The 22,955-nt window shown below is 34.9% G+C and overlaps 3 protein-coding genes and 1 long non-coding RNA gene across 5 annotated transcripts; all 4 read right to left on the bottom strand.

Annotated features, from left to right (window-relative positions):
- Positions 1-727: 727 nt before the first annotated feature.
- Positions 728-4,106, bottom strand: LOC18586072 (wall-associated receptor kinase-like 20). The gene is made up of 3 exons (XM_007009232.3): positions 3,268-4,106; positions 3,115-3,174; positions 728-1,918 (listed from the first exon to the last, which is right to left on the bottom strand). Exons 1-3 carry the CDS (start codon positions 4,037-4,039, stop codon positions 855-857), a joined length of 1,896 nt encoding a protein of 631 aa, XP_007009294.3. The 5' UTR covers positions 4,040-4,106; the 3' UTR covers positions 728-854.
- A 2,116-nt stretch (positions 4,107-6,222) lies between these two features.
- LOC18586071 (ultraviolet-B receptor UVR8-like) lies at positions 6,223-11,846 on the bottom strand. The gene is made up of 11 exons (XM_018129428.2): positions 11,523-11,846; positions 10,889-10,962; positions 10,693-10,777; positions 10,224-10,355; positions 9,903-10,139; positions 9,494-9,733; positions 8,687-8,730; positions 7,523-7,705; positions 7,089-7,179; positions 6,964-7,007; positions 6,223-6,687 (listed from the first exon to the last, which is right to left on the bottom strand). The coding sequence occupies exons 1-11, from the start codon at positions 11,728-11,730 to the stop codon at positions 6,565-6,567; spliced, it is 1,461 nt and encodes a 486-aa protein (XP_017984917.2). The 5' UTR covers positions 11,731-11,846; the 3' UTR covers positions 6,223-6,564.
- A 3,812-nt stretch (positions 11,847-15,658) lies between these two features.
- Positions 15,659-16,733, bottom strand: LOC148760252 (uncharacterized). The gene is made up of 3 exons (XR_016028820.1): positions 16,646-16,733; positions 15,906-15,955; positions 15,659-15,807 (listed from the first exon to the last, which is right to left on the bottom strand). It is a non-coding gene; the product is annotated as an uncharacterized LOC148760252 (long non-coding RNA).
- Positions 16,734-16,985: 252 nt separating this feature from the next.
- On the bottom strand, positions 16,986-20,814 carry BPM3 (BTB/POZ/MATH-domains containing protein). Of its 2 annotated transcripts, none has more exons than XM_018129504.2 (4): positions 20,153-20,808; positions 19,040-19,388; positions 18,502-18,778; positions 16,986-17,454 (listed from the first exon to the last, which is right to left on the bottom strand). In XM_018129504.2, exons 1-4 carry the CDS (start codon positions 20,518-20,520, stop codon positions 17,240-17,242), a joined length of 1,209 nt encoding a protein of 402 aa, XP_017984993.1. In that variant the 5' UTR covers positions 20,521-20,808; the 3' UTR covers positions 16,986-17,239. The 2 variants fall into 2 exon arrangements, with proteins under 2 accessions (XP_017984993.1, XP_088666719.1); XM_088810593.1 differs by having other exon boundaries at positions 17,320-17,454; positions 18,465-18,778; positions 20,153-20,814.
- Positions 20,815-22,955: the final 2,141 nt, after the last annotated feature.

The following is a 22,955-nucleotide window of genomic DNA, read 5'->3' as shown; positions in this document are numbered from 1 at the left end:
TAAAGTAATCAACATTCAATATTTTTATTTTATTTATATTTAAATTTAAAATACTAAATATAAAACTATAATGCATAAAATATAAATAGTTAAATATGATATATAAAATTTTATCCGATCGTTAAATATATAAATAATTTAATAATATAAACAAAAAAAATAAAATAAAAAATTTTATTATCTTTTAATTTCATATTATAATAGTGAGTGATCTCCGACCTATTATGGTGAATTATAAAAAATAAAATAAAATAAAAATAAAAAGACTAAAAAAGAGAGAAGAGATTCATTTATCTTTTGTCAATGACTTTTTTAACTTTCAAAAACATTTGGTGCTCTTGGTTTTGATTTATCCTTGACCAGAGGTGCTAACACTCAAATTCCGCCATTTATCCTTGAGGTCAATGTTGGACCGGCGAGGGAGGTGAGGGGCAAAGTCGGGATCTTCGAGAATGTTCTTCCACTTGCCGGGGCTGTGTTTGGCCACTCCGGCGAGAAGCGTCTCCTCTTCCTCCGCAGTCCATATTTGCTTCTGATTTCCCATTCTACCCTTCTCGCTCCCTGTTATCTCCCACGCTACAACCCTAAAACACCAAGGAAAAAAAAAATTCTCTGCGGGCTTTTATATATAAGCTCCGACCCTGCAAATGCTAATTTAACTTAAACTATATTATTTGATAAATATTTGACTTGATGACTTTTCTTTTTTTTTTTAATAAAATTTGACTTATTATAATCCAAAGCAACAGCAATATACAAACTTGTTATTACAACAGCATAAAACCATAAAACACAGAAACTCAAAGCATCAGACAACAGTTATTTGCTATGTCTTTGCCAATTCTGTAAAAAACTTAAGTTTCAACAACTTTACCGTTTGCAATACAGATTATGTACTCGATTTCCTCTGTGACTTCTTTCATTGAAGGCCTGTTCTGTCTACGCTCTTCCAGGCAGTTCAATGCAAGAAATCCTAATGCTTTCATGGTGTCTACCTCGATGGGGCTTGATTTCTCTCTTAACATTGGATCAATGACATCGACCAGTTTCTCCTCATCTGCCATCCTCTTCACGTAGACTGCCAGGTTTACATCGTCTGGATCCCTGTTAAAGTCTATCGCCTTCTGTGAAGTTAGAAGCTCTAACAAAACCACCCCAAAGCTGTAAACGTCACTCTTGTCAGTCAACTGATAGTTTCTGTAATACTCAGGATCAAGATATCCAAGGGTGCCTTGAGCACAAGTTGAGACGTGACTCATGTCTGTATGAGCCAGCCTGGATAACCCGAAGTCTGAAACTTTAGCATTCAAATTCACATCGAGTAGGATGTTACTAGACTTAACATCTCTGTGATATATTGGAGGAACAGCAGAGGAGTGCAAGTATGCAAGACCGTCGGCAGTATCACAAGCAATTTGGAGACGGCGGGTCCAAGTGAGAAGCCCTCTCTCACCATGACTCAGGCTCTGTAAATGATCCAACAGATTCCCATTTTCTATGTACTCATAAACCAATATAGGCTGCTCCAATTCAACACAGCAACCAAGCAGGCGGACAAGGCTTCGGTGATTGACTTGGCATAGAATCCGTACTTCATTGAGGACTTGGTCAGTGCCCTTGGCGTTGCCAAGCTTGGCACACTTGACAGCAACAACAGTGCCATCATCAAGAATTCCTTTGTAGACATCACCATACCCACCAGCTCCTAATATGCGGTCTCTAGAGAAATTATTTGTAGCTTTCTTTATCTCTTTGCCAGTGAACACCTTGGCTGCTCTGCCTGCATTGTTCGCGTTTAGGATCTCTTCACGCTCCTTCCTCAGGCGTTCTTGAGCATCTATGATGCGCCTGTGGCGTTTGTAGACAAGCATGCCGATGATGGCTGCAAAGAGTGCTGTACCAAGTCCGGCTGTTAAACCTGCAAGTGAAATTCAAATCAGTAAAGACATATACAGCATGGAGGAAGCTCTTGACCAACAAGCTAATAGTACACCAATCAACCAAGAGATGTTGATACTTCTCCATAAACCAAAACGTTATTGTGAACTATTGAATTCTCATTAACATTTGTTCAAATTTTCGACATATTCCTGAATCTCTTTCCATTTTTCCCACAATTATGTTATATGTCAATGAAGCCAAATCTTATCAAGTACGGATTATTCTAGATGGGGAAGGTTCACCAGCCTTGGTATGTTGATATAAAAGCAAAGCACTGGAGAAGAAAACAAGTCTTCGCTCATAATTAGAAAACTCTGCTAAAGTTTACTGCACCAATTCCATTTCTTCTTCTTCTGCTACAATTTGTCAAAGGTAAGGACCAATCATTTCATCTAGAACCCACAACCAAGCATTAATGCAAAGATTTGACTAAAGAAACAATTGAAAGTGACATAAAGGATTTAGATAAGACCTAGAATCTTAGAACCCCATCTGCCCAAATCAACCCAAAGTCTCAATTTTCAACCCAAACGTGGGTTTGATCGGATTACACGGGATATAACATGTTACTTCAAGTGTACAAAAAGGTATGATTGCCCCTCTTAATCTTTCATTTTCTAATCATAAAGTTAATTTCAAGTACTTGTTTAGTATTAATTACACTATTATTTCATCAAACATCGTCACTACGTTGATAAATAAATTATACACGGGATATAACATGTTACTTCAAGTGCACAAAAAGGTATGATTGCTCCTCTTAATCTTTCATTTTCTAATCATAAAGTTAATTTCAAGTACCTTTTTAGTATTAATTACACTATCATTTCATGAAACATTGTTACTACGTTAATAAATAAATTATATAAAATATACAAATTATACATTAGTAATATATCATATGTGAACGTCGTGGACAGATAAAAAACGAGAATGAATGTAATTTTCAAGATAATATTATTTGATAACTTAATATCTATCAATCAAATCAAGCATATTTAAACATTAAAAATATATCCAAATTAAAAAAAAATTCAAAACTTTGACTAAAGATGAATTTGTATAGGGCTTGTGCATTATCAACTCTAAGGTGCCTCAATTTTCAAACAAGTTGTCATTCTTATCAAACTTTGACCCAAAAAAAATTCCATAATTAAAGATTTAAACGTGTACCAGCGATTAAAGCAGTCCGGTCTGAGCCGCCACAGCCCCCAGGATTCTGACACGTACTATCTGCAAAAAAGGAGACCACAGAAGTGAGCAAATTAAATCACGCCACGTGTAGTTACTGCCGCGAGGAAAAAAAATTGCCGCGAATTAACTTACTCTCGGCACAAATCCCTTCAATCGGATCCCACCAAAGCCCCGAATTACAGAAGCACCTTTGGATCCCATTGGAATTCGGATCGGGTCCACACGTGGAGTTCCCATCGCAATCTGCCTGGGCGCTGCAAACCGGCTCGGGCGGAGAAATCCACTGCAACTCCATGCCCGGTTGGGGCCACTGGTTCACCGGCAACCCTGCATCCAAACTAACAAAGCTCGTGTAAGCCCTACACCCGCTCTCCCTCACCCTAATGGCATGCGCCGTCGCTCCTCCGCCGGCTCTGAACGTACAACATATCGGCGCTACCTCACACGCCGTCGCGTTCGAACTGTCGTTGACGTACACATGGCACAATCCGGTGGACGAACAGTCCAACGGCGAACGAAGGACCGAATCCGTACAGTTCAAGAACATGATGGTGTTACTGCTGGTGACGTTGAAAGGGAGAGTGCTGTTAAGCTGGACGCCTTCGAAGGGGAGATCGGTTGTGACGCATGTATTCGGGAGGAGACTCGCCGGCTCGATCACGAGCCGTTGATTGAAATGATTCACGGACATGATCGGATAGGAGTTGTTGAGCGTGTCGAAGATCAGCGATCCAGCATCGCACCGGATTTTGTAGGACTGGTCGCCGCAGGCGGGGCCAGTTGAGAGAGGGTAAGGCACGGTGGTGGAGCCGCAGTTCGGGCAGCGTTGAGCGGAGAGAGCTACGCCAACGGCGCACGTAAGCAAAAGCAGCGCCGTCGATAGGAGTTTAAGCGTTGCCGCCATTTTGATTTCGGAGGATAGTTGAAAGCTGGAGAGAGGCTTCGTGTTTTAAAACGTGTTGGATAACGGAGGTTGATTCGCAAATATTGATAATGTGAAGGGTAGTTTTGGAAAGTTTTGGAAGATTCATAAAGCTCTTTATATTTTAGCAATAGTTGACAAAAGACTTTGACTTGTGCATTGTGTTTTTACATTTTTTTTTCTGTGTTTGTAGAATTAATATTCAAACTTTAACAGAAATTGCCAGCTAAGAAATGAAGTCATCTATCAAAACTGAGCTCATGTGTACGTGTCTTACAATATAACATAATTATTAGAAAAAAAAAATCCAATATTTCGTATATAAAAAAAATTATTAAAAAATTATAAAAATTCCAATTTGCTATAAATGAGAGTTGGTATTTTGATAATTTGATTCCAATTTATTTTCAATTTTTTTTTAAAATGGGAATTTTAATTTTATATCCAATTTATCTATAAGTATCAAATTGCATTTTATATCCAATAGTATCTTATATTAACAAATATAGTGCCAATAATTTATTCATTTTCTAATCTTGCTATGACACCTTAAGTAATTAAAACCTTACTAAGGTGTCTTGCCTTTTATTCCGTTTCTCCTTTTTAAGATGCTGCCAAGTAAATATTTTTTCTATATTAAGACACCTAATATTTTAACTTTGATTATATTACGAATTTATTTTTTAAGTTTTTTACTTTTTCATATTAAAATTTTTCGTCCATCAACTTTTAGGACAGATCAATTTACAATATGTTTAAAAAAAATTTTAAAAATCAAAATTTTAAATTTTTATTTTATGTATTCATTTTAATTGATAATTTTAAACATTATTTACCATAGGTGTTTTATTGTTCGTATTACTAAGTTATTAAATCTACATATATATTATCATATCATAATATTTTATTTAAAAGTAATAAACTTGCGACAATATAAAATTTGATAATAATAATAATAATAATAATACTAATAATATGGATTCTACACTTAATATATACCATTTATTTTATGAATTGAGTGACGGCTGCACAAATCCGATTAAACACTGTTACGCCAACGGCGCACGTTAGCAAAAGCAGCGGCGTCGAAAGCAGTTGAAACGTTGCCGCCATTTTGAATTTTTGGGAGGATTGTTAAAATACAGAGAGAGAGAGAGAGAGAGGCTTCTCTTCGGCTTCGTGTTTTAAAACGTGTCGGATTACGGAGGTAAATTTGGAAATATTGGCTGCTGGGAAGGGTAATTTGGAAAGTTGTGGAAGATGACAAGATTTTCTTTACAATAATGTTTTTCCTTTTTGTGTGTTTCTAGAACTATAATTCAAACCCGACAGAAATTGCCAGCGAAGAATCTAAAGTCAACTACCGAAACTTGGGTGGCATTTAATACCTTACCATATATAGAAAAGATTGTTGCAAAAATAAGATTGTAATATTTGATATATATAAAAAATTATAACGTTTAGTATATATAAAAATATACTGATTAAAAAATTGAGAAAGTTTCAATTTACTATATATAAGGTTTTGTATTTTGATAGGTTAATTTCATTTTATTTTCAATTTTTTTAAATATTGAATAATTTTAATAATATTAGAATTTTATATGCAATGCATTAACAGTCAGCTCTCTTAATGCTGACTATTCGTGATGTAGGACCCTTTGGCTATGGCATCTTTAATTACTATTTAAGTACCATGGAATGAGAGACGGTAACCGACGTGGGACGGTTACATTTACTCCTTCAGTCAGTTCATATGGTCAGCGCGATTCATTAATTGATCAAACCAACTAACAACAATCAGTTTCGTATTGTCAAAAGGCAGCCTAACCTTATAACCACACTACCCACATAATCAATATTAAACCTTTTCTTCTTCTACCAATTTAAAAGCATCAATGATTCCAGCAAACTGTAACCCTTCAGCTTGAAAACAAACCAGTTCATTGTCTCCTTCGCTCTAATTTCTTCTTTGCACGATGCCGGATCGTCTATTGTTTCGAGCCACCATCTGACGAATTGTCAGTGAACTGCATCGACGTGGATTTGTCTTCGAAACAATGGCACTTTTTTCTGGTAGTAAATGCAAATAATCCTGGGGAAACTTTGTTATACGAGGAAATAAACCATGAGAAACTTACACGTGAAACAAAGCAAAGTCTAAGTTAGACGAAACAAGGCAGCGAGACAATCTGAAAATCTCCAAAGACAATCCATACATACAATAATTTCCCCCCAATCTAAGCTTTTCACGGCATCTGATTCCATACTATAGTTTAAATTATATATGAACTACAAATATACACGATGGACCTACTTATGTTGTACATCTTGAGCGTGAACGTCAACCTAATCATGGTGAACCTCAGCCATGAAAGAATCAGAACATGCATATATGCATATGAGCTACAGTATGTACATATACATATAACTTAAAGTGGTACATCAATGCAAAAGAACTGCTAACCTAACAAAACTGTTCCAAGGCCCGTAAAAGGTCAAGGTACTCAAGTGGGGGAGTCAGCCAGAAGCAGGGTATGCCACCAGCCACATGCGATGTTTTTAGGGCCACAACCATCTATCGTAACTTGAGAAGGAATGTTGCGATCAATCACGTCACCCAGGCCGAGCTGTTTCAGACACCAAGAACTTATTATTTAGTTTTACGAGAAACTGAGGGGCATCCAGACACCACAACATTGGATCGGAACAGAACAGAACAGAAGATGCAAAAATAAACTTCCAGTTTTTCTATTTTGAGGAAGTACATAAATGAGACTTATATGCTCTAGAATAATAATCCCAAAGAATATCAATTTCATATGAAAGACAGGATCCAGGATATTCCAATGTTATAATGTCCAGCTGCCCACTAGTTTGATCACTGATCAGTGTGAGCATGATACCTGGCCATACTTGTTCCATCCCCAGCAGAACACTTTCCCATCCTCTTCAAGCAGCAGAAGCATAGAGTCAACAGACTAGGACAAAATGGAACATGAAGGTTTTCGGAAATGCATAGATGGCATACCTGTGATAACAGCACTGTGACGAGCTCCACATGAGACAACTTTTGCATGTGTATTTTCCAAACTTGGAGCATCCAAGAGCCGGGGAAGAGTCTGATTTAGAAATTCAATAAAATACCAAGGTTAATAGCACAACCTTTTCTTGCAATTGAAATAAAATATACATAAAATTAGCGGCGAAGAGCTAAGTGTTTCCAAATGATTGTAAGATGATGCAAATTGCAAAACTAGCAACACTCGAATTCTGAGGATTTTCGCTTATAAAACCCTAATTAACCATTTGCATTATCATTTGAGACAAGATAGGAATCTAATCTTGCACTAAAGTATCATGGATATGCAGCAAGTAATTGATCTACGGTGAGCTAACAATCAGTTTGATTCAGCTGTATTTAAGGAAAATACGGAATTCAAGGAGTAGAAACTTAGTGCACACCTCAGCTTGATCACCACCAGTTCCCAACTGCCCAAACTGATTCCCACCAAATGCATACACATCACCATCAGCTGATATGCAAACTGTGTGCCACAGTCCTGCTGCAACTGCCTCTATCGTGATGCCCAGTAAGGAAGATACACAAGTTGGGCTTAATTCATCATCTGTACTTCCTTGCCCACACTTAACAAAACAATAAAATCAAAACAATTTTACTCCTGTATCACAATAGACTAGAAGATACAACAACCACATTTATCTCAATGAAATAGAGGAGAGATAAATATTGAAAAAGGAATTGAGAAGATTATCCCTTATTAGATTGAACCTCATCTTCAACTTTACTGAGCTTTTTTCTCCACCAATTTCTACTTTACCTACATATCGATCCTGAAGAACAGTTAAATTGGGAAATTCCAATCATCATCAGGGATGGATATAAGGATTCAAACATTGAACATGCCAGTTGAATAGTGGAATATGTTTCCGGCATTATATACTTCATAACATTAGAATGATTTGAGGCCATAATCAAAGGATCATCCTTAAGCATTTTAAAGTAAAAATCATTAAGGATCATGCATTCAAAAAACAGAAGAAAAGGAGCGGCGTTGGCTTTGAATGGACTACATTAACCATTCATGATACAAGATAGTCACGGGCACTAAACAAGAAAATATTTAGTGATTTCAGGAGGCAATACTATAGACCCAGGATGAATGGAAACTGGTAGTGAGCCTTAAACAACCACAGTACAACTTCGCTAAAGCTAAGAAAGCTCCTTAAAGAAAGTATATCAAGGGAGAACAGAGAGATGGGAATGGTTTCGATATGTTATTGACTGATGCAAATGACACTCCAAACTATGACGTGATTATGATCTGAAAGAGGAAATAGCCAGTGTTTAAGCACTAATACATCTCATTTATTTTTGGAATGCAATGCTCAACTGTTAGATTTTTATTCTGTCTCTCTTTTATTGTTGTTGTTGTTCTTGGGGGGGAAGCTTTTTGGTCATGTCAAGGGTAACCAACCCAAGTAAAAGATAATACAGGGCTAAACCTCAAGAGAACTCAAGAGAAATATTTTCTTTAAGAAGAACTAAATAAGTCACCAGAGTATTCAATGTGAAAATGCTACTATATCATCATTACGGCAACTAACCTGTCCATAGAGTCCCCAGCCAAAAGTAAGAAGAGCTCCAGCATCTGCTAATGCAGAAAATTGTTTAATGTGATTATAGTATCACTATAATTTGAGATTAACAAAACATAGAAATTTATAACAAACAAATCAGATATCAGACTAATAAAACATCTCATGCCATACAACATTCTTGTCAAATCTGACTATTGAAGACCCAACCTAGATCATTAATCCTACGGTGTCAAAAATATCTTGCAGGTCAGTAGAATCTAATGAGTCACTGATCCTCCTAAGGATTATTATAACAGATGGTTTTCTTCCAAAATAATTATTTAGCCCTCAAACATTCCTCTTTATTTTCTTTCTATTTTGGGAGGGAAGTTTTTCTTTAAGAGAGGAAAAAAAAAGGAAAGACAGCTCGGACTAGGAGAAAATAAGTAATATTAACTGACTAAAAGAGTTCAATTTCTCTCATGTCCCAACTCTTGTTACTTCAACAAATAGTGACAATTTTTTCACATTATTTCCTTCGCCAATTTCATGGCTTGTCCCAACCCAAGTAAACCTCAAGCTATAAATTTTACAGAAGTTAAGAAGCTTTCTCTTTACAGCACTCGTTTTCTTTGTTTATTTGTTTTTGTGCTAAGCCTTTCTTCATTTAATGAAACATATCTGACTTATCTCTCTCAAACTTGTAGCTGTCTGTATTAAAACTCAACCACTTCATCTCCAGCAAGTGTAACCATTTTCAATAGCTTTCTCTAATTAATTAAAACTTTTTCGTGGCAATTTAAACATTCAAAGAAGGAACGATCAAAGACATACCTGTGATTACTGCACTGTGTCGTCCTCCACAGGCAATTGCCTTCACATAACTTCCAGGAATTCTAAAACTCTGCCCCTCTGCACTCATGCTTCCTCGAGAAAGTGCAGCAGCTCTATCTTTCCCATAAGATGAGGGCTCAATGCAAGTTACAGGATGGGGAGAGGATACCATTCGTATCCTGGAACCCAAACCCAGCTGTCCCTCACCTCCATAGCCCCAACCCCAGACCTGTCCAATATCTGAAATTTAGGGGACATTAGGATATACCCAGTATCTTGCTTCACAAAAAGCAACCATTTACAGCTAGAAATGTCATATTGTCAACAAATCCATGTGTGACTACATTAACAAAGAAAATATACAAGTTTGACTAATTTCTCTTGTTAGTCCAGAAGTTAGACAAGTTACCTGACAATGCTAAAGTATGGCGCCCACCAGCAGCCACAGAAACAATTCTCACTCCCGGATTTAAAGTTACTAGACATGGCAATGCAGAGAGAGTTTCATCACCAGAGGATGAGCTTTCAGTGGCCTGTTTTGCTGATGATATTCTTCTTCTTTTTGTACTTTCCTCTCCACCACCCTTACCATCGGCAGCAGAAAATGTTCCGCCACTTGATCTTGAGCCTTGAGAGCGAGGGCTCACTTCAAGAATTTCATCCTTAGTAAAATGAGTATGCCAAAAGGTAAGGATTATCAGTCAGTTATCTTAACCCACACGATATTTACCTTGCTCTGTCAAAAACGAGTTCTGTCTTTCGAATACATCCTTTTCTAAGCTTGTTCCCATGGATGGATCACCAAATACCTTCCCTGAGGGAATACACTCTTTCCACCCCCATGTATAAACTTCTCCATTTTCTGTGGATAAGAAAGTGAAATTGACTTATCAGCTAAGCAATTTACTAAGGCTCCAATTAGTAGTTAGTTCTGCTAGTTATTTCTTCAATTTCATTTTTGCTTACGCGAAAGTTGCTAAAAATGCAAATCATATATGATTAAACAAAAAATTAAAACATCTAACATACATTTAAACATAATTGTTCCATCTATAAAGAAAATTACGCTAATTCACTTTTGTATCCTATTCACTTTATTGCCTTTTGTTTCATAAACCAAATACCAAGTAACGGAAAGTAACGACCAAATAGAGCCTCAGTGAAACAAGTCAGTAACAGAGCCTTAGTCTCAGTCTTACCTGTAACTGCAACACAGTGAGCCCAACCAGCTGCTGCTTTTACTACAGAAGCTTCAGTTGGAAGTGGAAATGGCTCTGGCGTTTCCTGAACAAGCCAATTACAAAAAAGAAATATAAATTTAATTTGCTAAACAAATACAACCCCTCGAAAAAAAAAAAGGAAAAAATAAGAAAAAAATATAGAGCATTAAATTACCCCGTGCTTCCCGGATGTAACGTAGCTTTGACCTAAATCATCCGTTGAACCCCATGTGATAAGCTTCCCCGAATCTAAAATTCAGAAGAAGAGAAGAATTAGTTGAATATAATGTTATTTTATATACAGTAATTGCATGAAACAATTTATTTTACAGAAGAAAAAAATACAGCTAAAAATCACTTTTCAAAGTAAAGAAGAAATTCGAGTCACAACTCTAATTTCTCGATTAACAACTTGAAAACTTTCTTTGTATATATAAGAACCGAGAGAGAGAAAGAATCTGCAGTTTACAACTCAGAAAAATAAAGAGCTTGAATGAACTCAACATCGCTACTTTAACTCACATGAGTTTCTTCGAAGCAAAACAAAACAAAAATAAACCAAAAGTTTTAAAATCTCACTTCCTTTCCTTTTCCTACATTTTCTGGCCAACCAAACTGATCAAAATGTACCAACTTTAACCACCGCAACAGCCGCAATTACATTACCGAAAAATTTAAAATTTTTTTAGAAGAAGAAGGAAATGTTTTATATAGAAAAAATGAAATATAATTTGAAATAAGGAAAAAAAGTTTAAGAAAGAAAAGAAAAGAAAAGCGCAGAGAAACCGAGAGATTTAAAAAAAAGAAACCAGAAATGGCCATGGCGAATCCGCAACCGCCTCCGCATACGTCCGTCCAAGAACAACCGACAGAAGCCGGAATCCGCACAACAACAGGCGATAAAAGCGGCGTCCGTTGCGGTAACGCTCCAGGTAAATATCCCCACATGAAAACCAACCGCTCTCTGTTCACTTCCTCCATTTTCACCTCCTCGCTTTCTTTTCCTTCTCCATTCATCTCCAACAGAGAAGGTAAAAGAAAGGAAAACCAAAATAATAATAAAAAAAATAAAAAAACTATTGGAGTTCTCTTTTTTTATTTATTTTTATTTAATTTGTTTGCGAGTTTGGTCAGGGGAGCCCTAATTTTGGGGCGAATAAAAAGCGGAGCGTATCATTTTCAAGGGAACGGGATGTGCCACGTAGGATGCTCACGTGGGAGAAAATTCACGTGGCCAAACATTAGCCGCTAGATGTCTCGGCGATTTCTAGCCAGGAGTTAGACGGAAGTTTCTGGAAGGTCACTTCTTTTTCTCTCCCTCTCTGTGAAGTTACACAGAGAGCGTGGTCAGTGGCGTGCTAGATCACAATTTGGACACGTGTCGACCGTAGCTTGAGGACCAATCATTATGTTTGACACGTGTTGGTAAGTGAAGCGGGAAGTTGGCGAAAGTCTCCTGACACGTCATCAGTAGGTCCCATTGCGGCATATTGTTTTTTCTTTAGAACGCCACCAATAATATAACTTGAAGGGGGAAGGTCCTTGGCATCATTAATAAAATGTTTTACGGCTAGCTTTCCTAAATTGATTAAAAAAAATTAATAATTATATATTTCACTAAAAAAATTAATAATTATATATTTTTATACTATATATACATTTATTATTAAACATTCGATACTTAATTACCTTGGATTTGTCTAGAACTTTTTATAAGTTGAGTGACTCCGAGCATACTGTGGCTCAAGATTAACTTTGAAAATGACTTTTTAGGCCCTAGCTCAACTTGAAATAGTATTTTTAATAGTAAATTCGATTCATTCAGACTTAATCAAGACTTAATTTTTAGAAATTAAGGCAATACATACGATGCTTTACTAGAGTCATACCTTTAAATGATATGGAAAACAATGTTTGAAGATCTTTTTCTTTTCAAGAAAGCAAAGAAAAACATACATAAAAAAAGTTATTTAATTACTAGTTAAAAACGAAAGAGACATAGAATTATTGGAAGCATGGAAAGCATAGAGAGACTATTTCTTGGTGCATTATTGACACAATTTAATTCCCGACTTATTAGGTTTGGGAAAGAAAAAAGGTTGTTTCCAATCTTGGTCGGAAATGGAGGATGAGGATTGTTGATGAAGGCTGTCTCAATGTAGATAGAAAGAAAGGAGAGGTTTTAAAGCGAGGACTAGTACAATTTCCTTTTTCATTGTGATTCTTTTCAACTATAGCATTTCCCACACTCTATGGTTTGCTCTTATTTGGTTATTAGTCAAGTCATGCTTGAAATTGAATAACCCAATAGCTCAATATATTACAGCCTATTTCTATATTAATTAGGGTTTGATTTTTTCTCGAAACACTTTGCAAGTAAATTTTTGAATGCATTAAGTTTATATGAGTTAATAGATTTTTCAAATTGCTCAGAGAGGAAATTAGATCCAAAAAAGGTTTGAGAATATCTTTTTTAATTTTTCAAGTTATTAACGAGTGTCCACTCCTCGTAGTCATATTAAATGTGAAAATATTTTTCTAAATATAATATGGTCATAGAATTTTGCTTTTAATTTACAAAATTGTGACCTTGAGCTTTGGTTCAAATGGTAATGTCTTCGGAGTTTTCTTGAGGTTGCAAGTCTTTGGTGGTACATGTGATATTTGTTTATACTATGGAGGATAACCTTCTCTCCGTTTATCCCACAATTCGAATTCGAAACTTTCAAAATAAAATTTTAAATTCTAATCATCCAAATGTTCAACATATTTGTTAACTTAATGCAAATGTCATAGATCTCATATCATTAAGAGATGAAATGAGTCTTAAGCTTATAAGTAAGAAATTTCTTTTATTTGATAGATATGTTTTTTGAATTGAAAATATAGATTCGTGATAAGTGATATCAGAAACTACCAAACTCATAAAAGATATTAGAGTTAAGGTAAACTCAGATCAAAACAGCTCTCTCTCTATGGGTCTATCGGTGAACGAATACAACGAGAACGTTGTACAATTTTTTAAGTTCCCATTATATTTCTTTTTCTTTATTACGTCTTTGGTCTACCATATAAAAGAAAATTTGGTGTACATGACAAAAATGTCCCACAGGCCTAGCCCAAGTAGCTATTATATCCGTGACTAAATGTCTCTAAACCATTAATTTGAAGGCCTAATTATTGTACGGATCCGTAAAGCTATTTTGAACAGGCCAAGGTTTTTATTATTTTTTAATTTTGGGCCTCAATTTACCATGAAAACATGCTAATCAAAACATGGGCCCTCTCCCAATGATGGCTTTTTATTTTTTAACCTGTTTTAGATAAGAAGCAAATGATTGGGCCCCACGATTCATGTGGCTGATATTGATGGGCTTATCATTTGGCACAATCGATCATGTGTGGGGAAGAGAGGCCCAATGATTGTGGGTGCACTTGACCCCACAGGATCAGGTTTGTTTTGATATGGATTGGATCACATGTGAGAGTCACATTATGTAACATGTTGGGCCTTAAAGCATTGGCCTAGGGAGGCACACGTTTCCCATTTCAGGGCAAATAAAGCTTTAGTGCAAGTTTGGGAAGTCAAGGAAAATGCCACTCCCATGTTGCAATCTCATTGTGCTAATAATTCTCCCATCCGTTCCAATCAAAATTATTAAGTTTCTAGCCATTAAACTTTCAAGAAAGAGTTAATTCAAAAAAATTTTAAGTTATTTATCGTTAAATCCTTAAAGTCATGAAAATAAACTCTAAATGAATATCTACCGCATATCTAATGAGTTTCGTATATTTTTTTCGACCGTTGATGTATTCACTGATTAAGTCAATAAGTTCTATATGTATATACATAACTCATAGAGATGATAATGGGTACTTTTATAATTAGGCATCTAATATTACTCAACCCAATTAAGTAAAATTAAGATATTCGAGTATTTAACGAGTAGTATTTAAGATATTAGGGTATGTATTCGAGTAATAATTGTAAAAGCTAATTTGATATTTATAGAGTTTAAAATATGATATCTAAAAAATAACGGATACCCTATCTCTTGTATGTTTACCTTAATCATTTCATACTTTTTTCCAAATCTTATGTCCCAATTGGGTAAAGAGCTTGGAGGTATCATGTTCATGCATGCAAAGGAAAGGAAAGCTTTGGCAACCTCAATAAGATTTTTGGGTTGCATTGGGAGGGATTGAGTTCAACATGCAATTGTTTTCAAAGCAAAAGCCATAGCTTCAAGCAGCTGATGGAAGAACTGAAAACTAATGTGATGATGATGATGCTTGTTTCTTCATCATTTAATGGTACCACCATCTCTTTTTTCAATGAGCCATCGTGCGGATGTTGAACCGATATGGTCCAATGATTGTTAGTAACCCTACGGTGGATCTTGTTTTTGGTAGATCGGACAGCTGAGGAGTTACCTTTGCCCCTGAATTTACGGATTGGAGGGGCTCCATGGGGAACCTCTTGGTACCTATCTCCTTTTTTCCCTTTGCAGGGTGACAATGTCTCATGTGATTGGAAGCCTTCCAATCTCAACAGTACTTAGTTCTACGTGTTTGTTGTTCTTGCCATGTACAATGCATGAAAGAGACGGTTTATCGACAGCGACCACCACAGGTTTGGTTGTTGCATCGCCATTGCTAGAACATGGGGAGAAAGTTTGACGACGTTTTCGGCATTTTGGTTTCAAACCGGTTTCATGTATGAGTTTCGCATATTTGAACAAAACGTGTCAATAATTTACGAAACTTAAACATTACATATTAAATACTTGAATATCTTAATCTTACTTAATTGGATCGAATAATACAAGATACTTGATTCCAAAATATTGATTATAATTTCTATTCCATATGAAATCTTAACGAATAACACAAGATACCCGATTATAAGATATTGATTATAATCCCTATTTCGTATGGAATCTTAGGTTAAAATTTACATATGTAAGCACTGGTTAGAGAAAACTAACTGAAAATAAAACAATACTAGCTGGCTGATGACAGGTAGCAAATCTATGGGTTGGGGTGGAGTCTTTCTGTAATTTACGTGAGCTAAAACCAGGTTAAGCTTGAAGCCTGAAAGAATCCATGGCAGGCATGAGCAATTCATGCAATTTTCACCTCTAAAAACACAAAAACATTGCACATGCAGAGCAAAGAGAAGGTGCACCAACCAATTCTTGTGATATCTCGGCATGCTTGATTGCCTATCGAGCATTAAGCCCTGCATAAATAAAGACCCAACAGAGACTCATATAAATTGCCCACATTACTCCAAACTCTTTAAAGAGATACAGAAAGTTTTTAAGGTGTGAGCACAGTGAGAGATCAGAGAAGTGGGAGGATGGAGAGTGAGAAACAGAATGGAGTTAGCTTCTTTCAGATGCCTCTTCACTACCCTAGGTACACACAGAAGGACTACCAGGACATGCCGGAGTGGAAGCTTGACAGGCTTTTAGCTGAATATGGGTTGTCTAATAAAGGTGACTTGGCTTACAAGAGACAGTTTGCCATGGGTGCCTTTCTCTGGCCCGATTTCCATGGCCACCAAAGCCCTTCTACTTACATTAGCTATAAGTAATTCTTGTTTTTATGTCAGGTGTCTTGTAAACTTCACTAATTCCACGTTCCTACATAGAGAATTTGAAGTAACAGCATCTGCTATAAGACAGTTATGTTCCACTGGGGGTTCTATGACAAGTTACCACGCATTCATTTGTATGGGCCTTTTGTCTACAATATCATGGTTTTGAATCTTTTCCTATCCTATGGCGTTGTCCAAAATTCGTCCATGGAACTGAAAATGCATGCACATTAGAAATTGTAAGACTAATCATGAAAATACCTAATGTTCAGTACTGATGAACCAGACTATAAAGTGCAGGTAACTTGAAACTAGCAGACATTCTCTTACAAGATTCATATCTTTAGCCGTTATACAGAGAGCAACCACCTCTGAACACCGGGCAAGTCTCTGTTATTTGGACCAAACAATCCTGCATCCCTGGTAATAGTACTCATGGCATTACATAGGAATCTACATCCAGTAGCAAAAACTTAGACAATCCAATGTCAAGAGATTGCTAATGACGGATACATGTTTCAAGATTTATTCACTAGAAGACCATTTCTACACGTAAAAACACAAATTAAGTCAAGAAAAACAATAACACTAAAGTCTAGAGCCTGACTGACTCTGATTTTCGTTCATAAAACACAGCCAAACTATTAGCTCTTAGTAATGCTCAAGTAAATAATTCCATAAAACACAACTGAGCTATTAATTGCACCATAAATAAATAACTGGTTATGTGAAAAACGAAGAATGAGTTTCAACCCTCAAGAAAACAGAGTTACTTTATACAGAGAAAAAACAAAAAGAAGCATTACAAGTTTTGACTAAATATTAACATGCAATACATAACTAGCGTTTTGTTAAAATTCCACTCCCTAGAGGTTTGTGGACTGTATATCCTAGAAACACTCCAAACACGCCTACCATTGGAATTCAACGCCTCCGAACACGCCTGCCATTAGGATTCACCGATTCTGCCACAGGACCTTCTGCTGCTAGATCCATCCCGTATACACTGCTGCCACTCCTCTTCCTACTGGACAGCTGACTCAAGCTCTCCTCACCTGATGCAAAGGTCTTCAAAAGCTCAGACAACAAAGATGGGCAACATTCCTCCAAGTGCCTGAACCCTTCTGACTGCATTACCGCTGCAAAACATTGAAAAATACATTAGCTTCTGTGTTAGCACTAACAAGAAACACATGTTAGTTACAAATATATAATTTCAACTTTTGAACAGAAATTATTAAGTTCATGCCAATCAAGTAATCTATTGCAAATCCACAACTTCTTTCCACTGGCCCTGGAAAGAACACATGCACAGGGTGTCAACAACTAATGGGCCAGGCATAAGTAAAAAAGTACCCTTGCAATAGAAACTGACTGCAAGAGACAAATGACTAGTGGTGCACGCAACCAGAATAATTCCACATTACGATGACAAATTTTCAGGGATCTAGTCCAACAACAAAAGCATTGAACTTTTTTGACCACTTAACTTGCTAAGCACGCAAACCAAATAATCTGCTCTAGACCATTTCTCCGCATTTAGTATAACAACTATTTTCCATGTCTTTCCATGCTTCAGAGGGGACCAAAGATTCCTTAGGTTTAAAAACACAAGCATGCCACAAGCAAGCCACATGCCACATGTAAATCACAGTAGGACAAATTTGGTATGTTCCATCTCCAAGATAACGTTGCACAGATTTGAGTAAAAAATTAACAGAGATGTATGGTAAGACATCCATCCCTATTTGTCACTCCTTTTTCATTTGCCTTTCCCAAGTTTGCAAAGTTGTGGTTGAAAAGTCCAGCATCAAGAAGTTATAAATGATGACTGAAACTATTTAATGCATAGCCACTTCTTGCTCCTTAGAAACGAGGAGTGAGAATGGGGTATAAGTCATAAAATAACAAAATAGAAAACCAGATAACCTCACAATGTAAGGCATCTGCAGACTTGTCAAGTGACTACATTGGCACTCTTGTATCACTTTGGTAAAATATAAAGTACATATCAAACTAGTTTTATCTAAATTACCAAAGCCTCTTGAAGGTTAAGGGATTATAAGCATCTGCCCTGAGCTAGATATGCATGAGGAAGCACCAAAGGACTTCTGAAGAGCAAACCATACAAAAACCAAGTTGACATAACCTGAAATTTTCACCGGTCAGTATCTACGAACACGCACCTCCCAAGTTTGCTGGAGTTGCAGCAAATTTCAAACATATGGCCTTAAGCTGTGCGCAATGGTGCTGCTCAGCTAGTGCAAGGGTTGTTGCCACTGTGTCAGCATTAAGTTCTTCACACAATTTTGCCTCGCACAACACTTTGAGTCTATCTAAATTGTACAGATCAGCAGCAGCCAAAAGATGCTGCACCATGTTGGTAGACATACACATGGACGTTGAGCCTGTAATCTCTTGTACATCAGGAAGCTTGTCGGTATAAATAAACAAAAGCATTGCCTGGAAGAACAAGAAAGACAGCAAATGGGAAGGATGACTTCTCATTTCAGGTTAATCAGCCAATAAATAAAAATTGCACATCGACAGAACTAAAATCCATAGTTGGATCTTTGCATCCAGGCAAATATAACCACATTTCGTTGAATTCTAATTCAATGAATTAAGAAGAATCATATATTCATTTGAAGAGTTTGCTTATGCGACATGTTCAATTCTATGTTCATTCTTCAAAGTCCAAATGAAAGTAAGAAGAAGCATCACCTTGAAGATAGAGGGCTCAAAATCTTCCACTACTACTTTATCCATGTTAGGATCCCCAACAAGCCCAAAAAACTGCGCTCTAAAAACAGGTGAGCGGGCAGCAAGGATCAACTTATGTGCTTTAAATTTCTCATCAACAACCTGGAAAATGATATCACAACCAACTTCAGACTCCAACAAGGCTTTAAGATTCTGACCCATTTCTGATGGCGGTACAGAAATAGAACACTGCTTTGGTCCCTCGAGGCGAGTTCTGACTACTCCAACAGTGCAGTTCATGATTAGGCAATCATCCTTAATATAGTCAGAAGTTTCTAAAGTTGTTCTTCTAAAGAAACGCTTGTAACCCCTGAATGCATGGGAGAAAGAGGTAAGATACAATCAATAGCTTATCCAAATAAGACCTGCACATGGATCCACATATTATTGAAACATCTACGCATGTATGTATGTATGTATGCAGTGCATATGTGTGTATATATAATTTTAACATCTTACAAGAAATTTCGAAGCTCATCAAAATAAAATGCATATTTCAACAACAATACAGATGGACACTTAATATCTAACACAAAAGAACAGACATTTAAAGTGAAATCAGATGGAAATCACCAACATATCATTTCCTCTAAAAGAGATAAGTTACAGGTCGCTGCCCCTAGAACCACCCCCCATCTTTCATTTCCTTGTTCCAGTCATTGGGTCTTATCCTAGGTTCACTTCAGTTATACAGTTTTTATGTGGGGTTTAACCTATATGAGTCTATACTTCTTGGACACCTCAAATTTATTTCAGTGCAGATGCTTAGACCTCAAAATTAAATGTAAAAAAAGATGCCAAAAATGTAACCTACCACTCATACCCATGCCCTACACCCGCACCAGCATTTATCATTTCATCAAACAAAAGCATTAAAAACAATCTCACATCCCCTAAACCTCTATAGTTCATTTCAATCACAATTCACTAACATGAACTCATTTAATAATTATGATATAAATAAGAACAACAATTACATTATAAATTATCAAATTCATTCTCCAAACACACAATTTAAAAAATAAACATAAAATTATGAACCAAATCCTAAATTCACAAACTCAAAATATTTACCACATGCTCCCTCTATACTTCAACGTATAAGGTCCACTCTCCAACGCCCGATCAAAGTGACTATGAACCTTATGCTTCCCTTTCCCACTCTGGTCCACAAGCGTGAGCTCGAAAAGTGCACGGACATCGGTACCTTCGCTGGCCAGAGCAATGAAAACCGAAACATACATAGCACTATCCTCCGGATTTTTACCGTCGGGGTAAAAGTAAATCACCCAATCGAAACCTCCGACGGTGAAAACATCGCTGGCTATACATTTTCCAGGGCCCATCCCTTTCGCCAACGAGTAACCCTTGATCGTGAACTGGTGCGACCCGTTCACAGTCTCGCTCACCGATTTCGATACCGAGTCCTTGAAATCGTCCATGGTTCTTCTTATTTCATCTAGTTCCCCAAAACCCTAACCCTAGAAATTGCATTGTAGGTAACTTCGGAGAATTTGTGAGGGCAAAATGTGGAATTCAGGAGGTTAGTGGCAGTGGAACGGTGGTATCGGTGGTGGCGGTGGAGGCGACGGTGATAAGATAACCGGTGGGGAAATCGTGAAAGAAGTTTGTCGGGGAGGTTTTTTTGCTTCGGTGGAGTTTTTGGGTTGGTTATTAGGATTTGTGTACGGTAAGATGGCGGGCAAAATGTATATATTATTTGTGGAGCTTCCCCTTTCCGTTTGGAAGTTGGAAAACTATGTTCCGAGTAAAGAAAAAGGATAAAAATAAATAGAAATAATCTCTTTTTTGGTAAAATACTTTTTTTTTTAATTTTAATCAAAATTTTAAATGAATAGATTAATTTTAAAAATAAACATTATCATTTTTACTATTTATTAATTTTAAAAATTATTATTAGATATTTTTTATTAATTTCAAAAACTCTAAACTTTTTTATTTTTTAAAAAATTATATAATAATAATTTTATAAACTAATAAAAAAAATACTTTAATCTTTTTCATATTCTCTAGTAATAATGTTTACACTTTTTAGATGAAATGTCCATTTCAAAAATTAATAAACTCGTTTGAAATTTTAATTAAAATTTAAACGTGAGATATTGTACACTATTCTTATAATGAAAAACTAAAACATAAATAAATTATATATATTAATAAATTTAAATCAAGTTTGAAATATTATTAAAAATACATTTAATTAAATAACTAATTATACATAAATAACAAAAATTGATGTGATCTCCTCACTGTCAAACGATCCCCTTTTTGAACTTATTAATTAAAATTTGTCTTGTCTATATTTTTATTGTATGAAATTTGGTTTTATAACATTCATTTTTAGATGAGAAAATATTTTTTAATCATTAAATCGGAAAAATAATTTAAATAATAAAAGTTGGAATTCAATACTTAATAATTTGCAAGGAAGTAAATTATATATATTATTTTAATTATTTTATTTGATTTTTAGGTGATATTATTAATTAAAGTTCTATTTTATTGATGGTGCTTTTTGCTTTTTTATGTTTTGTTATTTTCTTTTTACTTTCTCTTCAGTTTTTATAAAAAAACAAATAATAAATAATAAAAAACATTAAATAAATGGAGTGTAAATATTATTTTGTTATATATAAAAAAATGCATAAAAGTATGGACGTTGAAAATTTTTTGATTAACGAAAATGAACATATTTGTTCATTATATTTTAAAAACTTTTTATTTTAAATATTTTTATTATAAATATTAATAAAATTTATCCAAATTGATAAAAATTGTAATTGCATTCAGTAAATTTTATTTATAAATTAATATTACACTTATTTTATAGGAATCAAACTTCTACATTTTATATGTAATTTTTATTTTAAAATAAATAAAAACTAAATACTATTGCGCTTGACAACAAATATTAGTATATATAAATGTAGTTAACCGAATTGGTTTATATATAAAGAGAACCTATTGGTAGATTTCTTAAGAAAAGGGGTAATTTTTTTAAAAAATAAAAAAAGTAAAGACATAATATTTGAAAAAATAAAAAATTCAAATAAGTTTTTTTTCTATTATATTCAATCAAATTCTTTTACTTTTATTTTAATCAAATAAATTTGTATAATTAATATTTGTCATTAATTAGTCATAAGTTGAAATACCACCAAATAAGCTTTTATAACTAACTTTTATTTTGATCAAATAAGTTTTTTATAATTAATAATTAATTAATTATTATTAGTCGAAATATCATTTGTTATTATATGTTAACATGTTAATGTGGATGACAAAAAATACCTATATTATCATACCATATCAGCAGATCACATCATCATTCAATATAATATATCAACATATCATGTGATATGAAAAAATTTATATGATTCAAAATAAAAGTATATGGATTTGTTTGAATGTAATAAAAAATAAAAACTTACTTAAATTTTTCTAAATAATTTATAATTTTTTAGATATTATGTGTAAATTGAAAGACATAAATATCTCTAATTTAATATTTGATGTTAATGAATTATTTTGATTTTAAAATAATTTTGGTAATTGAGATAATATCACTTAATGCCTAATACCAAACTTAACAATTTACTTTATATAATTAAGATAATATATATTATTTTTTTTTTTATAATTGAGGGAAGGGGGAATTTGAACTTACTCTTTAAGCAGAATGATCATGCACTAACCAATGAACCAAATGTTCAAGTGCAATAATATATATTAATTTTAATACATAACAAAAAATTAATAAAAAAAATATACGTAAACTCCACTTTGAGTAAAATTTATAGTTGTTTTTTTTTAAATTACATTTAAGAACGTCATCGATCCCAAAAATACAAAGCAC

Source organism: Theobroma cacao, chromosome 10, assembly GCF_053813885.1.
Source record: "Theobroma cacao isolate CCN51 chromosome 10, ASM5381388v1, whole genome shotgun sequence".
NCBI lineage: Eukaryota > Viridiplantae > Streptophyta > Magnoliopsida > Malvales > Malvaceae > Theobroma > Theobroma cacao.
This window is presented reverse-complemented; position numbering and strand designations above follow the sequence as displayed.

Coding starts and splice junctions, on each gene's coding strand:
- LOC18586072 (XM_007009232.3), bottom strand. CDS start 4,039: ATGGCGGCAACGCTTAAACTCCTATCGACGGCGCTGCTTTTGCTTACG. Junction 3,175..3,267: donor TGAAGGGATTTGTGCCGAGA/GTAAGTTAATTC, acceptor CCTTTTTTGCAG/ATAGTACGTGTCAGAATCCT. Junction 1,919..3,114: donor CCGGACTGCTTTAATCGCTG/GTACACGTTTAA, acceptor TTTCACTTGCAG/GTTTAACAGCCGGACTTGGT.
- LOC18586071 (XM_018129428.2), bottom strand. CDS start 11,730: ATGAATGGAGAAGGAAAAGAAAGCGAGGAGGTGAAAATGGAGGAAGTG. Junction 10,356..10,692: donor TCACTGTGTTGCAGTTACAG/GTAAGACTGAGA, acceptor TCTTATCCACAG/AAAATGGAGAAGTTTATACA. Junction 7,706..8,686: donor GCTGGGGACTCTATGGACAG/GTTAGTTGCCGT, acceptor TGTTTTGTTAAG/TGTGGGCAAGGAAGTACAGA.
- BPM3 (XM_018129504.2), bottom strand. CDS start 20,520: ATGGACGATTTCAAGGACTCGGTATCGAAATCGGTGAGCGAGACTGTG. Junction 18,779..19,039: donor TTGAGCCCTCTATCTTCAAG/GTGATGCTTCTT, acceptor TTGTTCTTCCAG/GCAATGCTTTTGTTTATTTA. Junction 17,455..18,501: donor AACTCCAGCAAACTTGGGAG/GTGCGTGTTCGT, acceptor AATGTTTTGCAG/CGGTAATGCAGTCAGAAGGG.